Genomic DNA, 25,637 nt, shown 5'->3' with positions numbered 1-25,637 from the left:
AGAGAGGCCGCAAAGGCGTAACCCGGTCCAAGGCCCCAGCGGTCGCACTATTCCATGCAGCCACTAGGTCCTCCATCCGGGCGCGGGTCAGGGCTACAGGACATGGCCCAAGCTCCGTCTGGAACCTATCAGGCTCCATCAGGCGCCTGGGGCGGAACCATCTAGGACATTCCAGTTCCGCCTCCCCGCGATGGGGGGTATCGGATGGAAAGTCAAGCCAGAGAAGTGAGTGATCTGACCATGACAAGGGTGCAACGACTAAATCTCCTACTCCCAGATCACTCCTCCACTGGCCAGAGATAAAAATAAGGTCCAGTGTGTGACCTCCCTCGTGAGTGGGGCCCTGAACTACTTGGGTCAGGTCCATGGCTGTCATGGAAGCCATGAATTCCCGAGCTACCTCGGATGTGTCCCCTACCGATGGCAAGTTAAAGTCCCCCATGACCAAAAGTCTGGGGGTCTCAACCGTCATCTCGGAGATCACCTCGAGGAGCTCGGGCAGGGCCGCTGATGCATAGCGAGGAGCCAAGTATACAATCAGCAAGCCCAACTGCCTCCCTGTGCCCCACTTCACACAAAGGGACTCACACCCGGTTATCTGTGGCACAGTGGACTCTCTCGGCTCAAGACCTTCCCTTATAATGATCAATACCTTCCCTTATAATGATCAAATAGCTTTCACTTTTCTTTCACTGCACATTATCTTTTTCTCTCTCAGTATTCGCTTGTCATGTTTGGACAAAGTTGCAATAGATATTTCTTTATAATATCAAACTTGGGATAACAAAGGTCTTGAGAGAGTTATTATTACTAGGATTTTAATGACAGATAAATTGATTTGTAATGCATTTTCTAGCAATTATATTATATTCCCATTTGGCAAAACATATGAGATAGCAACAAAGGAAAATATACTTCACGATCCAACCACATTTAGATAGGATACTCAGTAACTTATTTTTTTTCCCTTTGGCTATCCAGCTTTTATTATTTCGATACAGAAATAATGAGGATGAACTTCATATAACTCAAAGATGGCACACTGATTTTTAAAGCCACTATAAGTCACTACTGGGAAAATATCCATTGCCAGAAGAATGCAAAAAAATAATAATACTATGTCTATATAAATAAGCAGGTTAAATAAATAAATAAATTACTTTCATCTGTTTGTCTCCATTCGCAAAGTTATTTGTAATTGCCAGAGAATGCTGAAATCGAGAACCTCCAATTCCTGCATCTGCAATCAGTTGGCTTACAGCCTTGATGAGCTGAAGTGATGACAAGAAAAGAGAACATGAAGACAGATAACCAAGCTGACAAACTTGCTTCCCAGAAGAACCACCAGCAAAATAGACAGTGATTGTTGTCTCAATCCCTGTTTGTGCTCAAAGACCAAACTAGTAACTTAGTAGCATTAGTAGCATGGTTTTTAACAGTGTCCTCTTTTTCTCAAATTGCTTCATTCTTATCCGTCTCTTAAGAATATGTGTATCTGAGCTTTGAATAATTTTATCCAATTCGTGTGGTTCTGTTTCGATGTCATATAATTTGATATCTTTATTGTATTTAGTTTTGATTTGAAGGTAAGTTAGCCAGTCAACTTTCATGTTCTGCTCTGTCAATTCTTCAATTGTTTTTAAGTTTCTCTGTCTATCAATTAAGTCTCTATATCTTAGCATTTTGTTCAAATCTATAAAATTTGGATGGATCATCCTTTCTGTTGGTGATAGCCAATTCGGAATTTTCACATAGTGGGTTTTTTTTTTAATTTTGAGCCATTTTTGCAATAATGCTCTTCTAATTAAATGATTTTGAAAGTATTTGTGCGTTCTTTCTATATTAAGTAGAAGAAATTTAAATTTTGGTGAGCTATTTTTCCTCCAAAAAAAGAAATCAGATACAGTTTTTACCTGTAGGACTCCCAATACTAGTTATGAAAAGTTATGAATGAATATATACATTCTGTTAAATAGTCTTTCAGTACGAAGGGAAATATTTGTCTTATGAATTGCATTTCCAAACTAATTCTGTATCTTGAGGCTGAAGACATGGAAACCGTAAGATATTTCTATAAAATATCGAATTTTGAAGGCATTATTATTACTGTCATTTTTATGGTCATTATTGTTAGCATCATCACTCTGAGCATCTAACAATCTAAAATTAAGATTAAAGTAAGAATGAAATAAAACAGACGAGAGCATTCTGTGATCAGTAAGTATACTTTGTTCCCTCTCTCAAATTAATAAATGCAGCAACACTATAAAATCACAAGAAATTTCAGGCAGTAATTGCTCCAGGGTGTTACCACAGTAATATTTTCTTACCTGCAAATGAGACCTTACTATTGACTTTTGCTTATTAAATTCAAAGTTTTTTCTCATGAAAAAATAAAGCAGAGCAGAGGCTTCCATCTGTGTTGATTGTGATCTGTGATTACAACACTTAAGAATCTCATAACAGAATGATCCACACAAGTCAGCTTGCCCTTGAAAGAAGGCTGATGGAAACTTTAAAAAACAAAAACAAAGCATCAATATATATCTCTCATGCACAATTCCCCATAGTAGAAATTATCAATTATCAGCAAGTGAATTCATTCTTGCCGAAGGTATACAGCTTTAATATCAGAATATGTAACTTGTAAGGGACTTTAGATAGTAAAACATATATTTCAATTGTCTGCTAGGTACAGGAATTCATGAAACCATATCTGGTAAGTGGCCATGAATATTTGAAAATCTCTTCTTAGGAGTTTTATACAGATTGTACCATTGATTAACACCTCTTATTTCCTTATACTACTCCTAATTTTCAACTGGAATGTCCTCATTTTTAATTTCAACCCCTTGGTCCTTGTATCGCCCTCAGTTTGAATAGAGAACAAATCTACCCAGTTTTGCTGATGATGACCTTTTAATTATCTGTAGAACATTACATTATCTCATCTTAGAAGTCAAACAGCCAAACTCCAGTTTCTTCTCAAAATATCATAAAACTTAAATATAGAAGACATGGCTCTGCCTTTGCTGCAAGTTACAGTATCTGTTCAGAAAAGGCCTGTTATCTCTCAATAGCCAGCTGAGAAGGATGAAAGAGAAGGGATTCCTACAAATGAGAAGCCATATATGGTCTTACCTTACTCACAAACAATCTCAAAGCAGCAAATACATGCTTGAGAGCTGCTGCAGAATTATTGATTTGTAAAAATAACAGGTAAGTATCAAAGACTTTCTTCATCATTGTATTCTGGCAATCTGACTGTTGCAGTTGTCTCTGAAAAGTAACAAACATATTTTAGTTTTTTAAAAAATTAAACTATTGGGAACTTTTATTTGTTCTTTCTGCGCCTTTTTCTTTTCTTTTTTGTCTAAATACGAGCAGGCATTTTAAATGTTTTTTTTTAATATTAGTTAAGTTTTTCAAAGTTTCTTGGAATGATTTTGTTTTTGCATCAGACCATCATTCTCTCTTCTGCCAAAACTTCCTTATTATTTTGGTAATGGTGGTGGTGGTTTAGGATCTCTTTTACGTAGGACTACAAGCTATTTTTACAGCTTAATGGGAAAGCACATATTTTGGAGATAGGTTTCAATTATAAGCAAATCGTAAAAAGGTAAGGTAGTTTTTTGTCTGCAGTTCTAAAAAGCTATGCTACATCATTCCCAATCTGGTATACTAAAAAAATTATATAAAAGGGCAACTGATAGCATGGAATAGGGATATTAGAGGCTGCAGTAAAACATGTTTGGCAGTGCCAGGCTAAATGGACCTGTGAGGTGACTCTGTACTCTTTATCAGACTCATTTTGAAAGCTTCATTTATAGGCAGTCTGCATATATGAAACATTTCACTTGTTGATTTTGTGCTTCCCTTAAATAACAGTTTAGCATAAATTATAGACATTGTGACTTTCATGTAAAAAGTTTGGCACAAAACATTTTACCTGATGATTCTGAGTGAAAAGACATAACAGATCGAGTATAGAAAGGCAAACTTCTGTTGCAATGTTGGCTTCCGTATCTACATAACTCACAAGGTCTGTTTCATTAGAAGTGCCTACAACCAAATAAATGTTACAGAAAAAATGTTGAGTCATCCGCAAATGACAATAGTCACCTATGAACTGCCACCTCTCTTAAATATGTTTCTAAAGAAAAGTAGGTGTTCTTAGCAAGTTCTACTCTTTTGCTACTGAATTTCAATATTTGGTTTCAATGTTTTCTCTAAGGACTTATTTTTAAGGAATTATTTTATAAGATAGGCTTAAATAAATCATAATATACTTCTCTCTAGATGAAATGCACTGATCATTTTTCACGTTAAAATCTTATTTTGATATAGTTTAAATCCTTCCTATTTACTTTTGGGATTTGGTTTCAGACATATATTTCACCTTCATTTCCCTTCTTCAAAATTTCAAAGAAATTAGTTATTTGAAAAATATATAAGATTAATTTGAGGAATAAAAGTAGATCTTGCACTAGTGCACTCCCTTGATACTACTCAACATTTTTGTTGTGGTTGTAAGATTCACATAAAAATTAGTTGGTTGGCTATACAAATTGAGCAAATGAATAAATAAATTTTGTGAGGGCTATATATATACATATATATTTGTGTTACAACCCCTGGTATGCCTTTATTTATTTATCAGCATAAATACAACACATATATATGCGCAGGTCTTGGTGTATTCAGGTCTTTTCCCATGTAAGGTTGAGAGTATCTTGGCGACGTTTCGACGAGGTCCCACTTGCCATCTTCAGGCTGGTGCCTTTGGCTTCGTGCTTGTACGAGCAAACTGTGATTGGAGCTGCCATCCTTCTATAACTATTGGTGTGGTGTGTGGAGTGCTGGCTTTGTTGCTGTAGGTGGGTTGGTTGGCTGTGTTGTTACATGTTGATTAGTTGGTGGAGTTGATGTATGCAGATTAGTCGGCTGTTTTGTAACATCCTGTGTGGCTGAAGTACTAGCTATGTGCCCATTAGTCTTTTGTGTTGTAACAACCTGGGTAATGGGCTGTGTGATGACATCCTGAGCTCTAGTGTAGTGATATCCTGAATCCTGTGCTGCAACATCCTGGGAGGTTGGCTGTGTTGTAACATCCTGAGCCTTTGCGTTGTAACCTCCTGAGTTCTGTGACGTAATGTCCTGAGCAGATGGCTGTGATGTAACATCCCGGGCTTTGGTTTGGCTCCGAGATTGTGGTCTGGCCATGTGTTCATGGCGTATGTCAGTTTGCCAACACCGGACCTAGAACAACACAGGATGCCACCACCACCAATCACCTTTACCAGACTCAAACCCAAACCCATCCCATAGACGAAATGCAACCACCACCCAGAAACCAAACCATGGCAGCATCACCAAGTGCTGCACCCCCCTCCGACCCCACGCAAAGCAAATTGACACATGCCATGAACACAGGAATGTTACGAAACAGCCGACTAAGCTACATACATCAACTCCATCAACTAATCAAGATGTAACAACACAGCCAACCAACCCATTACAGCAACAAAGCCAGCACTCCGCACACCCCCAGCAATATTTATAGAAAGATGGCAGCTCCGATCACGCTTTGGTCACACAAGCCGAAGGCACCAGCCTGAAGATGGCGAGTGGGACCTTGTCGAAATGTCGCCAAGATACTTTCAATCTTACATGGGAAAAGACCCGAATACGCCAAGACCTGGATACCTGTACCTGTGAAAATCTACGAATACACACACACACACACATACACACACTCTATTCTAAATTTTAATTCTAAATAAATTATACAGATAAAATATATTATTATTTTTATTTTTTAAAAAAATCCTATTTATGTGTATTCATTCTTATAAACTTGGTTTTTTAAAATACATTTTTTTCATATTTAATAATGATTGAAAGCAAGAAGGGATTATTTGTATGTGCCAAAGAATATCTCCCTGGGTTCACAAATGCTCAGTTATTGTGTGCAGGTTTATTGCAATTTTTGCTAGTTTAGCAGGGGTAGAGAATCTATTTATAGCACTGACAGTTCAAACCTATGCATATATTCTGGTTTTCTGACTATATTCAATCATGAAGCCTATGGTTGTTCAGATTTGCTGCAAGATTTACATTTCAATGAATTAATGTACATGATTATCAATAAATAATAGGATGCTAATTAATCAACCTAATTTTAATCATTTTATAAATTACCTGCATAGGAAGAATTTATGGTAATGAGTACAGATATGAGAACTATATTAGAATTATTGCTTTTATGTCTAATTTTTATGCTAAAAATGATAGAATTAATCTGTCTTAATCATATACAACAGCTGGCCTTCACTCTTAATGTTCCATAACAACTGAACAAGCATAAATGATAAGAACATGGATGAGATCATAAAAAGAATATTTATCCATATGCAAAAGCATAAAATTTACAAGAATACACAACATAATCTAGGGAAACATGAAATACTTTTCTATAGATATTGAGATCTTGTAAATGTTTTCACTGTGTATATATAAAGCTGAATATTGGACAACAAAACATAATAGCTATCATTATCTCACATTATTTACATAACATTGAATGGAGAATGCTATTTCATTAAATACTACAATAGTCCCATTAAATGTTCAGCTACAAAGTCTCCCCTTATACTTACTTGGAATGGTACTATCTATCATCTGTAGGAGTTTATGATTGGAAAGGGCATTTTTCCCACGGATTATTGGTAAAGTTTGGGATCTATGATGCTTGTGAACCTCACTGTTGGAAGCAGAATGTCCCCTGCAAAATGACAAGACAGTGTTTCAGGCTTATCCCCAAAGCTTTTTCAAATCTTAGTTTAGACAGATCTGTTTTCCTGCATCATTTCCAGACATGAATATTTCTAAGTAAGTAGTAGATCGGATTTAAAGCTTATTACACAATATATGGACGGAATTATACTAAGCCTTGCTAAAAAAAAAGTTAACTAGATAAAAATTGTTCACATGATAGTGCAGCAATGGTGAACCTTTTTTGGCTTGCGTGCCAGAAGGGGTGGGAGCGCAGGGGAGGGGTCATGCGCGGGCATGCTGCACCCATAATGCAATGTGTGACACCCCCACAGCGCACATGTGTGCATGACAGGCGCAACCCCACATTTTTTGCATGCTTTTTTCGCCCTCTCCAGGCTCCAGAGGCTTTATAGGAGCCTGGGGAGGGCGAAAACAGTCTCCCCTGCCCCCCGGAGGCTTCCGGAGCTTGTCCTGCCCCCCCGGGAGGCCCTCCGGAGGCTTCAGGAGCTTCCCTGAAGCCTCCGGAGGACTAAAATTGACCCTACGAGCAAACTGGAAGTCACTTCCGGTTTGCTCGTAGGGCAGTTTTTTTGTCCTCCGGAGCCTTCAGGGACCTTCCAGAGGCTTCCCTGAAGTCACTTCTGGTTTGTCCATTGGGTCATTTTTCGTCCTCCGGAGCCTTCAGGGAAGCCTCCGGAAGGCCCCTGAAGGCTCCGGAGGGCTTAAAACAGCCCTACAGGCAAATCGGAAGTTCGGGAATGGCTTGCATGCCCTGACAAATGGCTCCGCGTACCACCAGTGGCACGCGTGCCATAGGTTCGCCATCCCGGTGTTAGTGGAACAAAGCTCTACCATGTCAGTGATATGCCTATCAAAAGTCTTGTAAGTATACCGAGGGATCCTTTTGAGAAGTAGAGAGCTAACTTCTCGTATCTTAGGGAAATAAAAAAAAAATCTTTGTACTTGATTAGATCCAATGCAATGCTGAAATGATAGTCTGGGATTCTGGGATTCGTAGTTTTGTAGAAGGCATAAGATATTTAGAAAGGTAAATTATTAAAAGGCATATTTGGCACCATGGAGTCTAATTAGAAATTTCAACACGGGCTTTTAAAAAAGACCTATTTTGGTGGGAACTTTGAAGGTCACATTTAAGAAAATTGCCTGGCATGTTTACAAATAAAATGCAAAGTGTTATATTTCGGGTATATATATCTCTTAACATCTTAATAAAAATACAATTGGGCCATTAATGTTTAACCTCATAGATTTTTAAAGTAAGAATCTCTCATGCTCTTATAAGATAGATTGGCAATAATGTTTTAAGAGCTTATTCTAGTGATTTTTTTTTACAGTGAAGTAATAGTGGAAATTTGACACACTGCAGCTGCTATGTTTTTGTTACAGTGAGACTTGATACTGATGATTAGATGAAGCAATTACAATGCATCATTAGGGAAAACTTCCTCCTCCCTTCCCCCCATGTCTAGTCCTAAAATGAAATCAGTGTTTATTTAGATTTGCAGAGCAAGGCAATGCATTATTTTTTCTTCCTGCTGCTTTGAATGCATCCATATGCCATGACACAAGGAGATTATATTGGCAAGTGTTGTTTATACATTAACTGCCGCTGAACAAACTAGTTTTCTAAGAACTAAATATCATAGCGCACACACAACTGAATCAAAAAGCTCACTTTCTAACATCTGATTTCAACATATCAAAAAAGTCTAGCACATGAGTTTTACTTATGATTTTGGGCACGTATATTTTTTTTTCACATTTTAGAGGAGAAATTACCTATTAATAATAATATCAATATCATCATTAGCATCTACCGGTTGCTGAATCCTTCCAGATTCTCAATGATGTATAACAACGGTATATGTACCCTCTGTTGGGCCATCATGTCTGTTTTTTTAATCAACCCTCCATTTATTTTATTAAATCTTACCACTGTGGTAGAAGCCCGGAGGTTTGACAAGATGAACTTGATCCTTTCAATGTTCCATTATTCCGAGTGGTCTGAGCAAACTTAACTGCAGCAGCAATTTTCCTGATAAAAGAGAATAAAATAAAAACTTTATTATAATATCATTTATTACTATAAATATTGGGAAAATTCATCAGAAAAGGTCTTGTATTCTATTACTGGTATCACATTTATACAGTATCAGTCATATTCTATTATCAGAAAACAGTTTCATAGTTTAGAATTCTTATGAAAACTTTATACTAGGATTTCCAAACACAATCCGTATGATTTATCTTATTACTAAACTTCCATTAAAGTCTATTATGTTTTCTATTTGTAGCCTATGCAAAGGTTTATGCGCACCTAGTGAAAATTCACAAAAAGCATTTATTTATGATCTAGGATTCATTGTAATTCATAACCATGCTCATCTAGATTCAATGCACACACATACTAAAGTTTCTTGCAGTTACACATTAAATTCCACATATCCTTCAAATATTTTGCTACTTGTTTGACGAATAAAACATTACCTTACTATATTTCGTTTTCCTAGGTATCTGAAATTCTGAAGGCAAACCCTAAAAGATAAAAAGATGGAATAATCTCAAATGGTTTTCATTCACAGCATTAATTTACTTCTCTCACAAAACACCACAGCTAGATTTTGGTACAATCCTGATGATAATTCCATTAGTAAAATCATTCAGGTAAATGACCACAATCATGTTAGTTTCATGCAGCAACTGTTCTTTCTACCCCTTTCCCACAAAAACCAAACTTCACTATTGCATTTAGCAGACAGATATTTGCTTTATAAATAGTTTATAGATTTCCCAACAATGAAAAGAAATGCCTTTCCAAACTCGCATTGTGTGTTTTGTTAAATTGTTCTTGTGATTGCATGAAAACTGTCCATTCATAATAGTAAAGCTAAAGACACTATCTGGAATACCCTTGAGTGAAGCTGTTATTCATTTTCTGTAGGTTACTTTTCCCAAAAGGCACTTCTATGACTGAAACCTTGCATTTTCTAAGCAGTAAAATATCAACAGCTCATGTTGCAATGAAGTTAGACAGTGACTGTGACATTTCCAATGGTCTTAGGCGACCCCTAAGGGGGTCCCGACCCACAGGTTGAGAACCACTGCTCTAGACGACTTACAATTAAACACAATAAAAACATTAAATTTATAACTAGTAACATTAATTTATCTTAACATTGACAAAGATTGGGGAGGAAGGGAGCAGCATGGGTGTGTGTGTCTTATCTTAGTCTTTTAACTGCTTCCAGAATGATGTACCCCAATGGGGGCCCCTAGGCCAGTTGGCAAAGCCAGGTCTTATTTAACAAGACAAGTTACAATATACTGAAGACAAGAAATATTACCTATGATACTTCTAGACAGTACATTAGGATTTGAAAGACTAAAAAATATGGTGATTGAAATGTATAATTATTTTTCTATTTTATTTTCTATTTTAATTAATACCAACAGCAGCCTTGGAAGAACAAACCTCAGAGTGAGCTTACTCTAAAATGCTGAAAAAATCTGCTATTTCTGTAAATGGTGCCCTCTGCCAGTAGGAGATCAGTGTATCTAGGAAGACACAACGGAAACATATGAATGTATTATTTATTCTCTTACGGAGTTATCATACTCTATTTTAAGAGTGAATATAATCCGTCAGATGGAATCCAATGGCAATATTTACAGTGCCAAGATTTGTTATCAACATTGTACGGTTCATTAGCATGCTCAGCTTTTGAAATACTAAAACCACCTTGTAAAATCTTTTAAAATAAAACCCTGCTATTAGTTTTTATACATGTTTGTTATCAATACATTAATTTTATTTGCAGATGTTAAGAAATAAATAAAGAATTTGAGGCTCCTAAATTGTCTAGAGGAATGATGGCGACCCTTTTTTGCCTTGGGTGCCAGAAGCACGCGCACTCGCTTGCCCACCCCCATAATTTAATGCCCTCTACGCCATGCCCTCTGCACATGGGCACGTGATCCCCCCACTGCCCTGTGCATATGCACATGGCTTTCTTGGAGCCTGGGGAGGGCAAAAATGGCCTCCCTCGTCCCTCCCTGAGGCCCTCTGAAGACCAGAAACAGCCTGTTTTCCGACTTCCAGTGGGCCCAATAGGTCCATTTTTCACCCTTCCCAGGCTCCAGAGGCTTTCTAGGAGCGGGAGGAGAGGGTGAAAAACAGTCCAATATGCAAACCGGAAGTTGGGGAACAGACCTCTGGGTTGCCCGTTGGGCGGGTTTTCACCCTCCAAAGGCTTCAGGAGGCTTCAGGGAAGTGAAGAGGTGAGGGTGAAAAACCGCCCAATATGCAAACTGGAACTCCGTTCCTGAACTTCCGGTTTGCATGTTGAGCGGTTTTTCGCCCTTCAGAGCCTTCAGGAAATCTCCGGAGGGCGAAAAATGCCCAAAAATCAGCTGACCAGCATGCGCATGAGCGCTGGACAGGGCAATGCCTCATGTGCACTCAGAAATGGCTCCATGTGCCACACATTAGTAGAGAAAAAAAGATGCACATTGTTGCTTTAAACCCACTCTCTGTTGTCTTGTAAACCAAGCAACTAAGAGATTTCTCTCAAGAGAACATAATCTTCAGCAGAAAAGTAAGAAAGCAGGCACAGATACAGTTTACTGTTCACCTACCTTCTGAAACTGTTTTCATAATATGAAGAAAACACATTAAGATACTTCTTGTTTCTGCTTGATCTAGTTTGTCAAAACGAAGAGCCGATCCAATCAGAGACAATGGCCTTACAATCTGTTGTGGCAAAACATAGAGAGTCTTGATAAATCATTTTTACCTCCAAAATATACTTTATATACACACACCACTTTGGTTATACCAATTTGGTCTAGTGGTTAAGGCACCAGGCTAGAAATCTCCTGCCTTAGACATGAAAGTTAGCTGACCAGCCTCTCTCTCTCAGTCACTCTCTCTCAGCCTAACTCTTCTCACAGAGTGTTATTGTGAAGAAAATAGGAAGAGGAATGCTTGGTGCCTTAAATATTTGTAAAAAATAATAAAAGTGGGATATAAATAAATAAATAAAATAAAATAAATATAAAATAAAATAACTGTAGCACCATGTGAGCCAGAGGCAGCTGCATTAGAGAGTTGCCATCAAGTGCTGCATGAATGGCTCACATGTTCGGAATCATCTTTCCCCATTAAAATCTGAAGTACTGTGCTATCCTAGTTTGTAGAAATATATACCTTCTCACAGGCTTCATTTGTTTCACTGTTCTTTTCATTGGTACTTGGGTTAGAGTCAAGACTTCCTAGGGAACCTCTGGAGTCAGCATGGTTTGCTGCAGGAATAACTATTGATGAAAAAGCTGGAAACAAAAGCCACAACGAATGTGCTAAAATGATGCTTATGGACACGACAATTAAGCAGGATGAAAACCAAAGAACAGTATGTAACATTGACTAGACACTGTTAAGAAAAGCTACAGGTCAGTTAATGAAGATGTTGAATGGCTATGAGCTGAGTACATGAAACACAATAGACATATAACGACAAACGTGATGATACATATTTACATGCTATAGATGGTTTCAGACACATTCTCATACATGATGGACCACAGGAGTAGAAACATTGATTGAGTATGCAATTAGTATTACATCTTGAAATGCATCCGTACAGTATACGGTACAAACATTACTCTACTAATGAACTTTGTGAACTTTTGTGATACAAACAAATATGTCTATATCCCAAAGTTGGGAGAAGGCAGGAAAGGTCCAGCTTCCAGTACATATCTAGGTATCCATTGCACCAGAAACCAATCCTCTCTCATCCTCTCCTAATTTTCACCACATTCCCTTCTGTAACAATCCAAAGCCCACTGAACCACTTCTTCATGAAGGTGGAAAATGGACCATTTCAATTCTAGAAGATGACCCTACATCATTGCTGTCAGGTTTTACAATGCCACCATCCATGCACTGCACATGTTCTTTTATGCTTGGTGAACTTGGAAACAATCCAAGTTTACAACAGTCTTTTGAAACATAATCTGCTTTTAAGTAGAGTATTGTCTGTATTTCTATTCTACAAATTGGGTTAGATTTTTCACACATAAACATCCGTGTGCACATCTAAAATACTGATATACCACCATTTATTTGATAATCTCTTACAACTAATAAGAGGACAATAAAATCAAATTATGAAAATGCTATAGGAACAGTATATATAGACCAGTGGTTCCCAGTGTGGGCCCCATGTCCCACAGGGGGGCAATTTAATTTTTAATGGGGGTAATTTGAACCTTGTTCAAACTAAGTTAATAGCCTTTTAGGCTTCCTCCATGTGAGTGTGAGTAGAGTTCACTTTTTGAGTAAAGTAAGAAAGATATGTCAAGGGGGGGGGGTATCAAGATTTTAGAGAAGCTTAGGTGGGGCATGGCCAAAAAAAGATTGGGAACCACTGATATAGATGAATGATTGCTGCGTTAGTTCAAGGGAAATCACATTTCTTTTATTTTTGTTTTCTTTTCTAGTTACAACATTTTTGAAAATTGTATCCCAATAATAGCCAAATTAGAGAACTTTGGATCTTGTGGAATCAAATTCAATATACCTTTCCTACTCTCTTCTAAGATCAGATCACACTCCTGCAAAAAATACTAAAAGGTAATTTACATGTAAAAAATTGTTAATAATGAAACTTGCAATATAACAAAATAGTTAGTTATTTTTATATAAATGCTTCGTACCTGCAATTGAATTAAGAACATCTTTGGAGAAAGAAGTATCTATTGAATTTGCATGTTTCATTGTTGTCTGACTTTGAAATCCTACGGTGGTGCTCAAATCATCTCTAGATCCCTAGATTTCAGTGACAGTCAGAGAACAAATGTGAGCATTACATCAATTTTCAAAATCTCTCACTTATTGCTAATTTTATAATTATATAACCACTGCTTTGACATTAGGATAGAACCATAGCTTTTTCTTTTGCAATCAGGTTATTTGTTATCTTCACCATCACCACCACCAACATACCTTAATCTATTTCTGCTTGATCTAATTTGTCAACTTTAGCAATATTAATATTTGCAAATATTAACAAATTCCTTTCCCAAAATAATAAAATTAGTTTAGGGAAATATTCCTCTCTCTATGTCTTCCCTTAATTCTAAACCAACCTTAATCTTAACATATCAATTAAGGAAGGCAGATTTTTGTGAATCAATAAGAGAGACAACTTTAGATGCAGATGGGAGGCCAATACCGAAACTAACCTGTTTATGGCCATCTAGTAAGCTTGTAAGTGATAAGAATTTCAAATTGGGTTTTCTTTCTCTCAATAATTAATTGGAATGGATTTATTTTAGGTATGCTTTTAGTCTGAAACCATGGATTTTTTTCCTTCATAGACAATAAGTCCAACGGTATAGCTAATTTAAGTGACTTTAAACTAATATCCTTTTATCATACACTATTTACTGATAAATTAATCTGAACTAATCTAGTCTAGAATAATTAAAAATGTTAGCAGTATAGTTTTATGAAAAATTAAATTACTATTGCCCATTACTGGAACCCACCTGATTAGATGTATTGATACTGAATAAAAACATATCTTTCAGATATATCCTTGGCATATTGTCCAAAAGCACCCCATAAAGAGGCATATACAAGTTTGCTATTTTTGCCTGCTTCTCCTGCAGAAAAGACATTTAAAGAAGATGGTTCAATACAGACAACAGAATGATCTATTCCACCAAGGCAAAAAGTTAAACATTCATACCGGATCACTGTATCGATTATCAAAGGAATGTTTTGCCATCAGATTTTTGAGCATGGCTAAGGCCATGTGTCTGATGTCCTGGTCTTCTTGGAGTGCAAGCCCAACTTCTCGAAGAAGTAATCCAATTAAAAAATGCTTCCGGCAAAATTCATTTGTCACAATATATTCAGGAACATCTGGATTAGAACAGTTAAGAGAGTTGTGTGTTTAAAACTTATCATATATATGCTTCACACACATATATATGATACACACACACACACACACACACTGTATCTATCTATCTATCTTATATAATTAATTGGCATCCAAATTATTCAATTAACAAATATTAGAAAGACAATCACCGTTTTGTAGAATTCATTGTTTTAACTGATGTCTGCTAATATTGCAGTTTGAGTTATAAATCAGTAGGAACTTCTGTTAATCTATACCTGATGTATTATAGTAGTATTTTCTTTAGTAGTGGCAAGATGAAGTAGATATTAAACTTACTGCTGAGTTTAACTATCCATAACAACAAGGTTTCTATTCTTCATTTAGATATCCTTCAACTAATGCAATGTATACTATCACTCCAAACATGTCTGCCAGTCAAAGTTGTGGGAGAATAATTCCACTTTAAACTTGGGTTCAGTGTAGAGTAGTAGATAATTTTTAAAATAACTAAGACTGCAAATTGTTTTTAGGCTTACCTGATGCATGAAACTGCTGAGTTGCTTCTGATGGTGTGATTGGATCTTGAATGGTGTGGTGGAAATATATGGAAAAGAGGAAGAAAAAAAGAAAAAAGAAAGAGGTACATTTAGATAAATGACAATGCTAATTGTAAAGGTATAAATTTATGGTGTCATATTCATCCATTCACACTTCTTGAAACAAACTGATTAGAAATAGTGCTTTTGGACTGGCTATTTTGAGATCAGTTCCAATTATTCTGGATACTAAGCTTTTTTAAAAATAAGGGATTATTTTATCTTTTTATGGACTTTGCATACGTGCTTTGTGTGAAACTGATGATGTGAAAGTATTATAGACAAAGCAATCAAATATTTAAGATTCAATAATGACCAATGAAATAATCTTTTCCTATTAATCTATGTAGGGACAAATGATACTGCAGAGAGCTACTACAAACATATTGGTGTGAACATTGAAAGACTAGGAAGGACACTCTTCCAGGCAAAGGAAGGTGACTGAAAGAGAAAGAAGCATATTGTAAGTGACTATTAAAGATACAATCTCAAATACAAATATAAATGGTGATGGTGAGAGAACATTTCTATCCATGTTGTAAACTAATTGAATTGTTAACTGAAGTGTTGGCATGGAATTAGCTGCACCTCAAAGAACTAGCAAAATGCATTTAGCCAAAACATGGCAGACTCAATCTGGAGCCTTTTAAACTGGATCTGAAGGGGCTATATGGCAAAAAAATGGAAGAAGAATTACACACAGAGACTTGTGCAGTGTAGAAGAAACAGGTTATTATAACTAAGAATGAAAAATTAGAAAAGATATTAGATCTTAAAGTTTATGCCCTTCTTTCCTTTCTGCTCATGACAGAAAATATCATAAATGACTTAACAAGAAAAATGAAGATCAGTTGAGATACTGAAAAGAACATTTGGTTTAAACATGTGGAAAATCAAATAAAATCAGTGCTGTAGTTGGTGTCTAATATTGCTCACCCAACCATGAGGAAGATAAGGAAATGGCTTTTTAACCACAAATTGCAAATATTTTTAAGAGGCCTAAAGTAAAAGTATGATGGCTTTACTGATTACAAGTATTTGCAAGCCACAATTCCTGGTGGTTTACACCATAAACAAAAAGCAAAGTACATATAAATATAAAGAAGCTGAAGCAAAGTAACCAGCTACTGAAATAGTGACCCAGCTCACTAATAAATTTCACGTAATTAAAACAATTGGGTAGATTTGCAGAAATGTAATGATAAAAAGATGACACATTGCAAACCAGTTAGAACAATTAATCAGTGGAAAGGTTTGCCTCCAGAAGTTGTGGTCCAACACTGGAGGTTTTTAAGAAGTGTTCGGAAACCATTTGTCTGAAATGGTACAGGGTTTCCTGCTTGAGCAGGGGGTTAGACTAAAAGACCGCCAAGGTTATTCTGTTAACTCTGTTAACAGAGAAAGTGTCTCTCTTTTAGGTCTAAGGCCCCTCATTTATTTGATGGAAAGAGTCAAATTTTAATAATCAAATGTAAGGTTTTCAATTTCAAACTACCTTTTATTTTAGTACTATAAAAAAGTTGTCAGGCAGTTTTTAAATCCATGAGTCATAATTTATGCATTGCTAAAATAATAACAGTTACTAAAATAATATTTATTCATATTCACAACTGTAGTAAACAAATTTTACTGGAAATGTGAAATTTGCATACTGACCTTAAATGTATTTATATAATACAAAAAATGGATATTTTTGTGAGCTTTATTACTAAGTATATGTATTTAAAATTGAATACAGTTTATTTTGCCTTATAATAAATATTATATAAGACCATAAATGCTTACCTGGAATGTTTGCAGATTTCAGGGGTAGGCAGAGAGGAATGAAGTGTTCATAATTACATACTTCTTGAAGAAAATCAAATTTATACTGGAACAAAATCTGAAAGTTTGAGGTTTGATTTGATTATCAGGTGATTTATTTTCCTTTATTACATGCATGTACATTCATTAATCTATTTGCACAACTACATGAAATAATAGTTATGCAGGATAATGAATGTACATGTTTATTTATATGTATGTGAAAGTATTTTTTTCATGCAAGAGGAAATATTATTATTTTTTAAAATGAGAAAGTTGATTGTAGCAATACTAAACTAAACGAGGGAAAGGAAACAGTAGATAAATAATGGCTTAGATTAGACTGAATAAAAATCATATGCATTTCCCTGCTAAAGGAGTGCTAAATGAGCAAGCAATGAACAAAGTCCAGTGAAGAGATTCATGTTTTCATTAAAAAACATGATTGGATAGATTGACTTTTGATTTTTTGTACGGGCATAGCAAACCAAAATCAACTACACATTATGGGGAAGCAGCATATTACAAAGATTTTTCTTTTGTAAACTGCTTTGTAAAGTGATCATAAAACCTTTTCTCCAAAAAGGAGAAAAGGAAACAAATATTCTGGGAAGACCTATTCTCTTTTTTTTTTACTGATTCTGATAATTTTGAAAGTAAAAGGAGAAGTTGGCATAATTACAAACATACATTACTTTATTTACCTTGTCGTCACCTGGTCCAAACATGCTTATATAGTTATTGATTAATTTAAATACAAATCCACGATCCATGAATGTAAAACATCGCTAGGAGAAAAAAAATAAAAAATGACTAAAGATGTAAATACGTTAAAAGGAAACAGATCCTATTTGTCAAGAAAAGTTGTGTTTCTTGAGTTTTTGGCTAGGAAATGCATTCTGAGCCATGGTGGCATAGTGGTTAGAATGCAGTATTACAGGCTAGTTCTGCTGACTGCTGGCTGAAGTTTGATTCTCACCGGCTCAAGGTTGACTCAGCCTTCCAACTCCCGAGATCGGTACAATAAGGACACAGATTGTTGGGAGCAATATGCTGACTCAGTAAACCCTTTAGAGAGGGCTGTAAAGCACTGTGAAGTGGCATATAATTCTAAGTGCAATGGTTATTCTGCCCTTTTGTAAATCTAAAAACTGAAAGGCAATCCTTTATTAACAATATTGTCATTTTAATAAAGAGTTATCTTCTTTATTATAGAGGTGGTAACTGCTGTATATTATTTTTTGGGTGAAAAAATATTCAAATGTCTCTTCTTTTATTGTTCGGGTATGAACTTTCAGCATTATTATGCCCAGTCTTCATCAGTGTACTATTGTCATAGTTATGTACTAACAGAACATAACTAATGTTTCATGTTATGCAAACAGCATAGAGAAATATTTACTATGAAAATGGTTGAAAGGATTGTGGATACCGCAAGTACAAATAAGCTAATGGTTATTTATACCAAATACAACTTACCTTCAGAAACCTGCCAACACTGTGGCTTGCATTCTTTGTCTCTTCAAAAGCTTCTATGTGTTTCCATATAACATGATCTGATATGTTCATTACAAGTTTATCTAGTTCAGTTTTGTATGATTCTGGAAACCTCTGAGCACGAGGAATCTGGTGGGACAGCAAATGGCTTCTTCAAAATAAGAATCTGATCTAGGCAATACTCAATATTCCAAAATGTTTCCTTCCCTTCTCCACACAACAAAATTGGGGGAGTTACTGGAATTGCTCCTGACTAAGTGATAAGAGCCATCATTCTTATGAACAGTTTAATGATAGCATTTCTTTATTCAGAAAATATATTCAGCACTAAATGCCTTCATGGCACTGGATGCTTACAAAGTGATGCAACTAAGCCTCAATTAAAATGTTATCATTAAAACAAGATGTAGAAAAATAAACACTATTTGAGAAATGTCTTAATTGTAGCCAGAGAATCACTTATTTCAATTCCAGTGGCAATTTATTTCACAGCTATATCATGGGGAAAGCCAAATCAATGTTGAAATGATTAATTGGTGATTTAAAGTACTGCACAGTACTATTGCATGAAATAGGCAGCCTTATAAGCAGTTGATCTAGATTTTATTTTGAGATCATTAGGTTCAATACTTGTCCAGATAAATTGCATTGATGTAACTGCAGAAGCATTTATTAACAATCAACAGTTGCAGAAAATGTTGCCCATTCATATATCCTCCCCATCTGTGCTTGCACCATACTGGCCAGTCACACGCTCCATGCACCCTTCATGTCATTACTGTCATGCATACCCTCCGCAATATGTACTGCATTTTTACACTCCCCCATACCATACCCCTAGAGTACCCCTTCACCACATGCCCCACCCTTTCCTTACACTTTCTCCATACCTAATGCTCTCTCCGTCATCCAGCTATAGCCATTTACTTGCCTGGCTGGGACTTGCAACTTCCTGACAGCTTCTTCTCTGACTGGTTGCAGGAAGCTGGCAAGAAGTTGCCTCATCTAATGTGAATGAAATTTGGTTAACAACAGCAGCTGTGTCTACAGGAATTGCTATCACTAAATGATACAGTTGTGCCTTATGACCACATCACTTAGTGAAAAAATTCTACTCCCAACTGCCATTGTAACTACCTTTATTTGTATCTAAATTTTGCAGTTTTTCTTTCAGAACTCTATTCATCTGTCAGCTCTACAGTCTTTGACTGAGACAATCAATAATTTCATGAATATCTAAGAAGGGTAACTTGGCAGTCGTCATACATACTAAAAACAATTTTGTACATCCTAACCAGTAAGTCAAGTACTTAAGAATATAGCTTTGTCAGGATTTTTTAAAATAAAAAGCACTTGGAAGAGAACTCAAAAATATCATTCACATGTAAAGATCTATTTACCATTGCCAAACAATCAAGAGAAGCAATGGTTAGCAAAATGTTAGGGACAGAGTTGTGTCCTGAAATAGAAGGGATTTGAGGATTGACACTCTTTCTTTAAATGAAAAACTGAAGTTGATTTCATGGTTAATGGTTGGTTACATATGCAACTGATTATATATAAATGCACAATCTGTCAAAATAATCCCCTACCCAATGAAGATTACGGACTATAGTCTACCATGCTGGTCCAGAGCATGTTGATATTTTTTATTTCTGTAAGTGAGTACTAAAACTCTTCACTCCTAGTCTATTGAGGAAAGTATTTTATTTTAATAATCAATAACAATCATAGGAGATTCTCTATTCCAAATGTTAACTCTCTCACTATCTCAGTTATCCCTTAACATTAACACAAAATCCATGATCTATCAAGATTGGAAACTATGGGAGATATGTTGTAACAATAGATTGTTATACTGCACTTCCACTAAGCTATCAACTGACAATAGCAAAACAAGTACCAAAACCAAGAACCTGTTCAGTCACACTTCCCCACACCAACAAATAGACTGGATCTCTATCTACATAACAAAAGGTAAACCAACAGACATCAGGAAAGACAATTAAGGTTGCCCTATTGACAGAATCGCACACTAGAACCAGTTTGTAGGCAATCCACACTCATCCAACCCCATTAGAACCAGCACATCTGCAACCCATACTCCCCAATTGCAGTACCCTATAAAAAGTCTTGGAACCCCATTTTTCTCTGTAACTACCCCAAGAACAAGCCCTTTTGTTGTTGGAAAATAGATCAACTTCCTTTCCACCAGCAGTGTACCTTGTCTTATTTGCCTCCCTTCTCCTGGCTTGAAGAAAGGGATCCAGGAAAATTATTTTAATACTACTATACCCATATAACCCATTCAATATAACCCATTCAATGTTTATGAAAAGCATATATCTACTAAAGCATCTTTGCGCTCATTGAAGAATATGATAACACTTGGATGAGTAAAATATTAAATAAGGACATGTTTAAATATTGATAACACTTATTATGTAGTGCCTAATAGCAGAGTCTTACCTGTACTCTCTTTGTGTAAACCAAATGCTGTGCCATTGATTTTAATATAATTGCAAAAAAGAACCAGGAGTGCTAAAAATAAATAAATATATTGTATTAACACATACTTTGCAGTTTTATTTTTTCTGTACAAAAAGCGCCCCAAAAGTGGGCTGAGACTACTCTTTCCATAAAACATAAGCAAAGTGCTAACATTTGCTAGAGCTGTTTTCCCAAATATTTGGAAGGCATAAGATTAGAGAATAGAAACCTGAATTCTAATCTATGGAGCAACCTGAGTCACTTCTGAATAAAACCTCTGTACATAGATACAGTAATTTATAATATTGCCTTTTAATTTCCCAGATAGCCTTGAAAAATTGCTTCTCTGGCCTGGAGGAACCCACCAGAATAGCTTGGCAATGGCAAGGGACTAACTGAGGAATTAATACATTTTCTAATTGGAATTTATATTGGCATCTCATTTAACTCTTTAAAAAAAAACTAAGAAGTTAATCCATTATTTGAATCTGAATTCAATTTATAAAATTCTTTATTCAACAAAATCAAAACCACCTTTCTTTCAGCCACTTTAGTGCTGAATTGGTAACAGTTTGTAAGGAATATCCCTGCTCAATCTGCTAGCAAGAAGCTGCATTTGTGTCATGCATTTGCCAATATAGGTCTTCTTCAACAACATCACCATCTTCTTGCTTTTAAATCCTACTATTTCGATTCAGGCTCTCAATTAACTTCTTAGCTGTTTTGCTAAGCAATCCTTTCCCCCAGCTACAGGGAATGGACAACAAAATGACATCACAAAATAAGAACGTATAGTAAAACAGATGTGGTGAATAAGTTAGAAAGCAGGATACTGTGAGTTTCAATGGTATCTGAAGCACAAGTCACCTAAGTAACCTTTGGTCAGTTATTTTCTCTCAGCCCTGGGAATGAAGCATTGACAAACTACCCCCCCCTGCCCCCAATGCCTGAAAAACTCCAAAGACTAGTCCAGGAAGTCACCAGCAATCCAAAACTAACTCAAAGGAACAAAAGTGAGGAAAGCAATTACCTATAAAAGCTTCCCTGACATTTTAGTTCATGAATAAGAATAAATTTCACCTTTAGAACAAGCTTCACAGTCCTTTGATCATTCGACTGCAACAGATCAGTTATATTCTTGGCCAGTTCTTCATGAACAGTCCGTTCTTCAAATGTCTTAGCTTTGAATACATACTAAAAGTATAATATAAAATGCAGGAAAAAAGTTAATGGGGAGAACATTCGGTCTCATTGACTCCATGCAACACGAATAATTTACATCATATAGTACCTGACAGTAATATAGCCAATACTAGGAAAATATTTATGGTGCAAGACTTTTGGATCTAGCCTTCTATTGATTTGAAAGTAGGAAATTATAATTTGTACACAATCATCCCCTTGACCATTCAGAAGTACAGCTCTTTAAGGATAATGAACTCATTCCCAAGTCTGCATCACTTGCCTGAAAATAAATCCTTCTGAACTCAGTGAGCAATATCTCTGATTAAATATGTATGAGATTGTGTTATGAACATTTTACATTATGCAGAAAGGTATGGTGTATACCAAAATCAAAAATACATATCTCAGGCAATAAATACTCTAACCTGTCAACAAAAGCTTAGCAATGTGATCATGACTGCATAGTAGTGTTTCTTAATCCTGGCATTTTATGATGCCAAGGATGGATTTATGATGGATTTCAACTCCCAGAATTTCCCAGCCTCTTAACACTGCTGTATAGGCACCAATTCCTATTCCATTTTTATATTAAAGTTTATTACCACAATCATTATATTTGATAGGTTCAAACTATCCTGGGAAAATTTCTTTGTCATTATTTTTGTGTTTGCTTACTTACTTATTTTTTTTAATTACACATTCAACACTTTCCTAATGAGACTGAATACATCGTGGGATGTGAAAAAAAATACATATAAATATTGAAACATTATTCCTGCCAGCATGGATGTATTAGCATCTGCAGTTATCTTGCACATGCACCATTCTTTTGCTCTGAACATCAGCCAAACTGGAAATGTATGAAATGTGGTGAAATTTAGTCTTATTCTTGAATGTAGGTCAACTAAGCAAAACAATCACTTGACCAATGTTGTTTTGAAGGTATTAATAAGAGAATACATTTAGTGACAGCTAGTTAAGCACTCACACAATTTAGTTTGTTTACATGTGTAGAGCATTGTCCACAACATTTTTGGATATTCATCAGCATTTCCTCCAAAATAATGCTGCTATGAATGGAATTATGTAAATAAGAATTCTGTGTTACATATATTTTGAAGTAGCATTAATTTTATATCATCTTAAGAAAGATACAGAGAAAAATGATTTCAATGACATTTGATGCTGCAACAAATGCAAGATTGCTACTTCTGTCTCATTCATGATGACTAGAGACATTCAACACATGACGTGATGCCATCATGCAGAATGACAGGATCATGCTTTACTTGGAAGAGCAGAAAAGTAGATTTGAATCCAGTAGCATTCTTTATTCTTCTGGGACATCAAATTTAATGTAGAGTAGATTACTGCTATCACTACTACAACCTCTGAAGAGTTCAAACACATTTACTGTAATAATATATCTGATTATTGTTTTCGTATAGAGAGAACATGATGACTAAAATTGACAGATTTTCCCAAGCAGCTTAGATTTATCATAAGTATTCCTTAATCTAAACACGTTAAGATACTTCAACTGTATTATACTATACTTTGTTACTTCTAAAATGCATGATATTCAAGAAAATAATAGTAAATATTAACATTCTTCAGAATATTGTTTAACTTCCGGATGGTTATCATTTAAATTCTTCATCTCTCTAATGAATGGTAATTTTCTTAAAGCATTTTCTTGATATATCATAGTTCTCTACTATAATTGTTCGCTTACGAATTTTAAAAAGCTGCAGAGATTACAATTTAAGGTTGATTAAATTGTTGCTAAGTCTTCTGAGAGGCATTTTGTGTGTACATACATGCAAAATGACAAGTTAATATACAATAAAAATAAAATTAATATTTTGAAGTTATACGCAGTTGCTTGGGAGAAGGCCTACTGAATTCAGTGAGACTTATTTCTAAATATAATATGATTGGAATTTCATTACGCAAAAAAAAAACCCCAATGAAATTGTTTTATTGCAATAAAGATGGAGCCATTCAGTTTATTATAAATTCAATTTATGTTATGACACTTAGATTGTAGAAAATGTAAAAGGATATATATTCTGATAATTAACATTCATGTTGACTTATATATGTCCATTTCTCCACTAGCAATCTACAGCATCTTCATAGCAGTCCCCAAGGAAAGCATGAAAAGCTCATCTTCATGTTTGCTACTTTGGTACAACAACGATTCTAGTGGAAACACTAGTGGAAAAATGATGTGTGGGACAGTCGGTATCTTATCAGATTTGAGATATTTTACTAATGCGGAATTCAGTAAATTTCATAACTAGCGCTCAAAATAATTCTCAAAATCATATTATTACAAATCTGTTATTATTCTTACAAATTTTAAATGAAATTCTCATAATTGTAAAGATACATACATATGCTAATGCTAAAATGGAGCATTATCAGATGGTGAATTGCAGGGATCAAACAGGTTATATAGTCAGCTAGAACATCTTCTCAAATAGTATATTTAAATGAAGGCATTTCACACATTCACTTAAAGTAATGAAGCAGAAATTAATTGAGCAATGAATCTGTAGCCATGTACATGCATCTCTGCTTCATTCATGTCATTATTGATATTTATTCCTCAATTCTCCATAATATTTTGTTTTTATTTCCACCTGTATAAATGATAGCAGAAATTTCCTATTCCTATCAGTCCCCCTCTACAAATGCAAAATCTGCTTTAAAAATTGGGAGTTATTCAGGATCAGAATTTGAAGTATAAAAATGATTGCATTAGTATTGGGACATAAAAAAACATTAGCAAACATTTGAGTTTGTGTAAATTGAAATAATTGTTCAAATCTATTTTAATCGTGTTATAATTAAATGTTCCTCTGAAATTGTGGATATCAATAACTTCCTCCTTTTCCCTTTTAATATCATACTCAATGATAACAAGCTAATTTTAAAATATTCATGAGTTTATTTTTTAATCTGATTTGGCAAAACAATTACATTGTCTTAATCTGCTTTGAGTTTTTCCTCCTTATAATCAACAACTTTGCTTTGTTTCTTTCATTGTGCAAAGTATGCCAAATATTTTAGTAGCTTTACTGAGTTCAAAGGACATTTTTACTGGTACTGCATACAAGGATATTCCTTTAAAGTATTTATAACTAATCTTAGTACACATTCATTCAGTACAATGAAGGATTTAGAGTGAAAACTGAATGGAAAGAAACAGAACAAGCAGTGCCAATTCACAAATATGTGCAAAATATCATGCTGGAAGATTAAAAATGTTCCACATACCATGAACAGGTACAAAACCACTGCAATTTAGACAATAAAAAAGTTCTTGAGAAAATAATAAAAGGCTAAA

The 25,637-nt window shown here is 35.3% G+C and overlaps 1 protein-coding gene across 7 annotated transcripts in view; it reads right to left on the bottom strand.

Moving 5' to 3' along the window:
• The window catches only part of DOCK10 (dedicator of cytokinesis 10), a gene marked incomplete at its 5' end in the record, with an annotated part of 144,329 nt that overhangs the window by 21,426 nt on the left and 97,266 nt on the right, over window positions 1-25,637 (bottom strand). For 6 of the 7 annotated variants that reach the window (XM_081956362.1, XM_081956364.1, XM_081956368.1 and 3 more), the window contains 19 exons: window positions 1,161-1,271; window positions 2,331-2,513; window positions 3,142-3,279; window positions 3,950-4,062; window positions 6,660-6,784; window positions 8,732-8,833; window positions 9,286-9,333; window positions 10,287-10,353; window positions 11,434-11,548; window positions 12,005-12,126; window positions 13,516-13,627; window positions 14,350-14,466; window positions 14,553-14,728; window positions 15,248-15,292; window positions 17,093-17,189; window positions 17,815-17,898; window positions 18,590-18,736; window positions 21,077-21,148; window positions 22,178-22,291. In XM_081956362.1, the coding sequence (XP_081812488.1) occupies window positions 1,161-1,271; window positions 2,331-2,513; window positions 3,142-3,279; window positions 3,950-4,062; window positions 6,660-6,784; window positions 8,732-8,833; window positions 9,286-9,333; window positions 10,287-10,353; window positions 11,434-11,548; window positions 12,005-12,126; window positions 13,516-13,627; window positions 14,350-14,466; window positions 14,553-14,728; window positions 15,248-15,292; window positions 17,093-17,189; window positions 17,815-17,898; window positions 18,590-18,736; window positions 21,077-21,148; window positions 22,178-22,291 (2,088 nt within the window). The remainder of the gene's footprint in view (window positions 1-1,160; window positions 1,272-2,330; window positions 2,514-3,141; window positions 3,280-3,949; window positions 4,063-6,659; window positions 6,785-8,731; window positions 8,834-9,285; window positions 9,334-10,286; window positions 10,354-11,433; window positions 11,549-12,004; window positions 12,127-13,515; window positions 13,628-14,349; window positions 14,467-14,552; window positions 14,729-15,247; window positions 15,293-17,092; window positions 17,190-17,814; window positions 17,899-18,589; window positions 18,737-21,076; window positions 21,149-22,177; window positions 22,292-25,637) is intronic. The other variant, XM_081956365.1, reaches the window with a different exon arrangement.

This window comes from Natrix helvetica, assembly GCF_964273705.1.
Source record: "Natrix helvetica genome assembly, chromosome: 5".
NCBI lineage: Eukaryota > Metazoa > Chordata > Lepidosauria > Squamata > Natricidae > Natrix > Natrix helvetica.
Note: the sequence above shows the minus strand (reverse complement) of the source record. Positions and strands in the feature narration are given on the sequence as shown.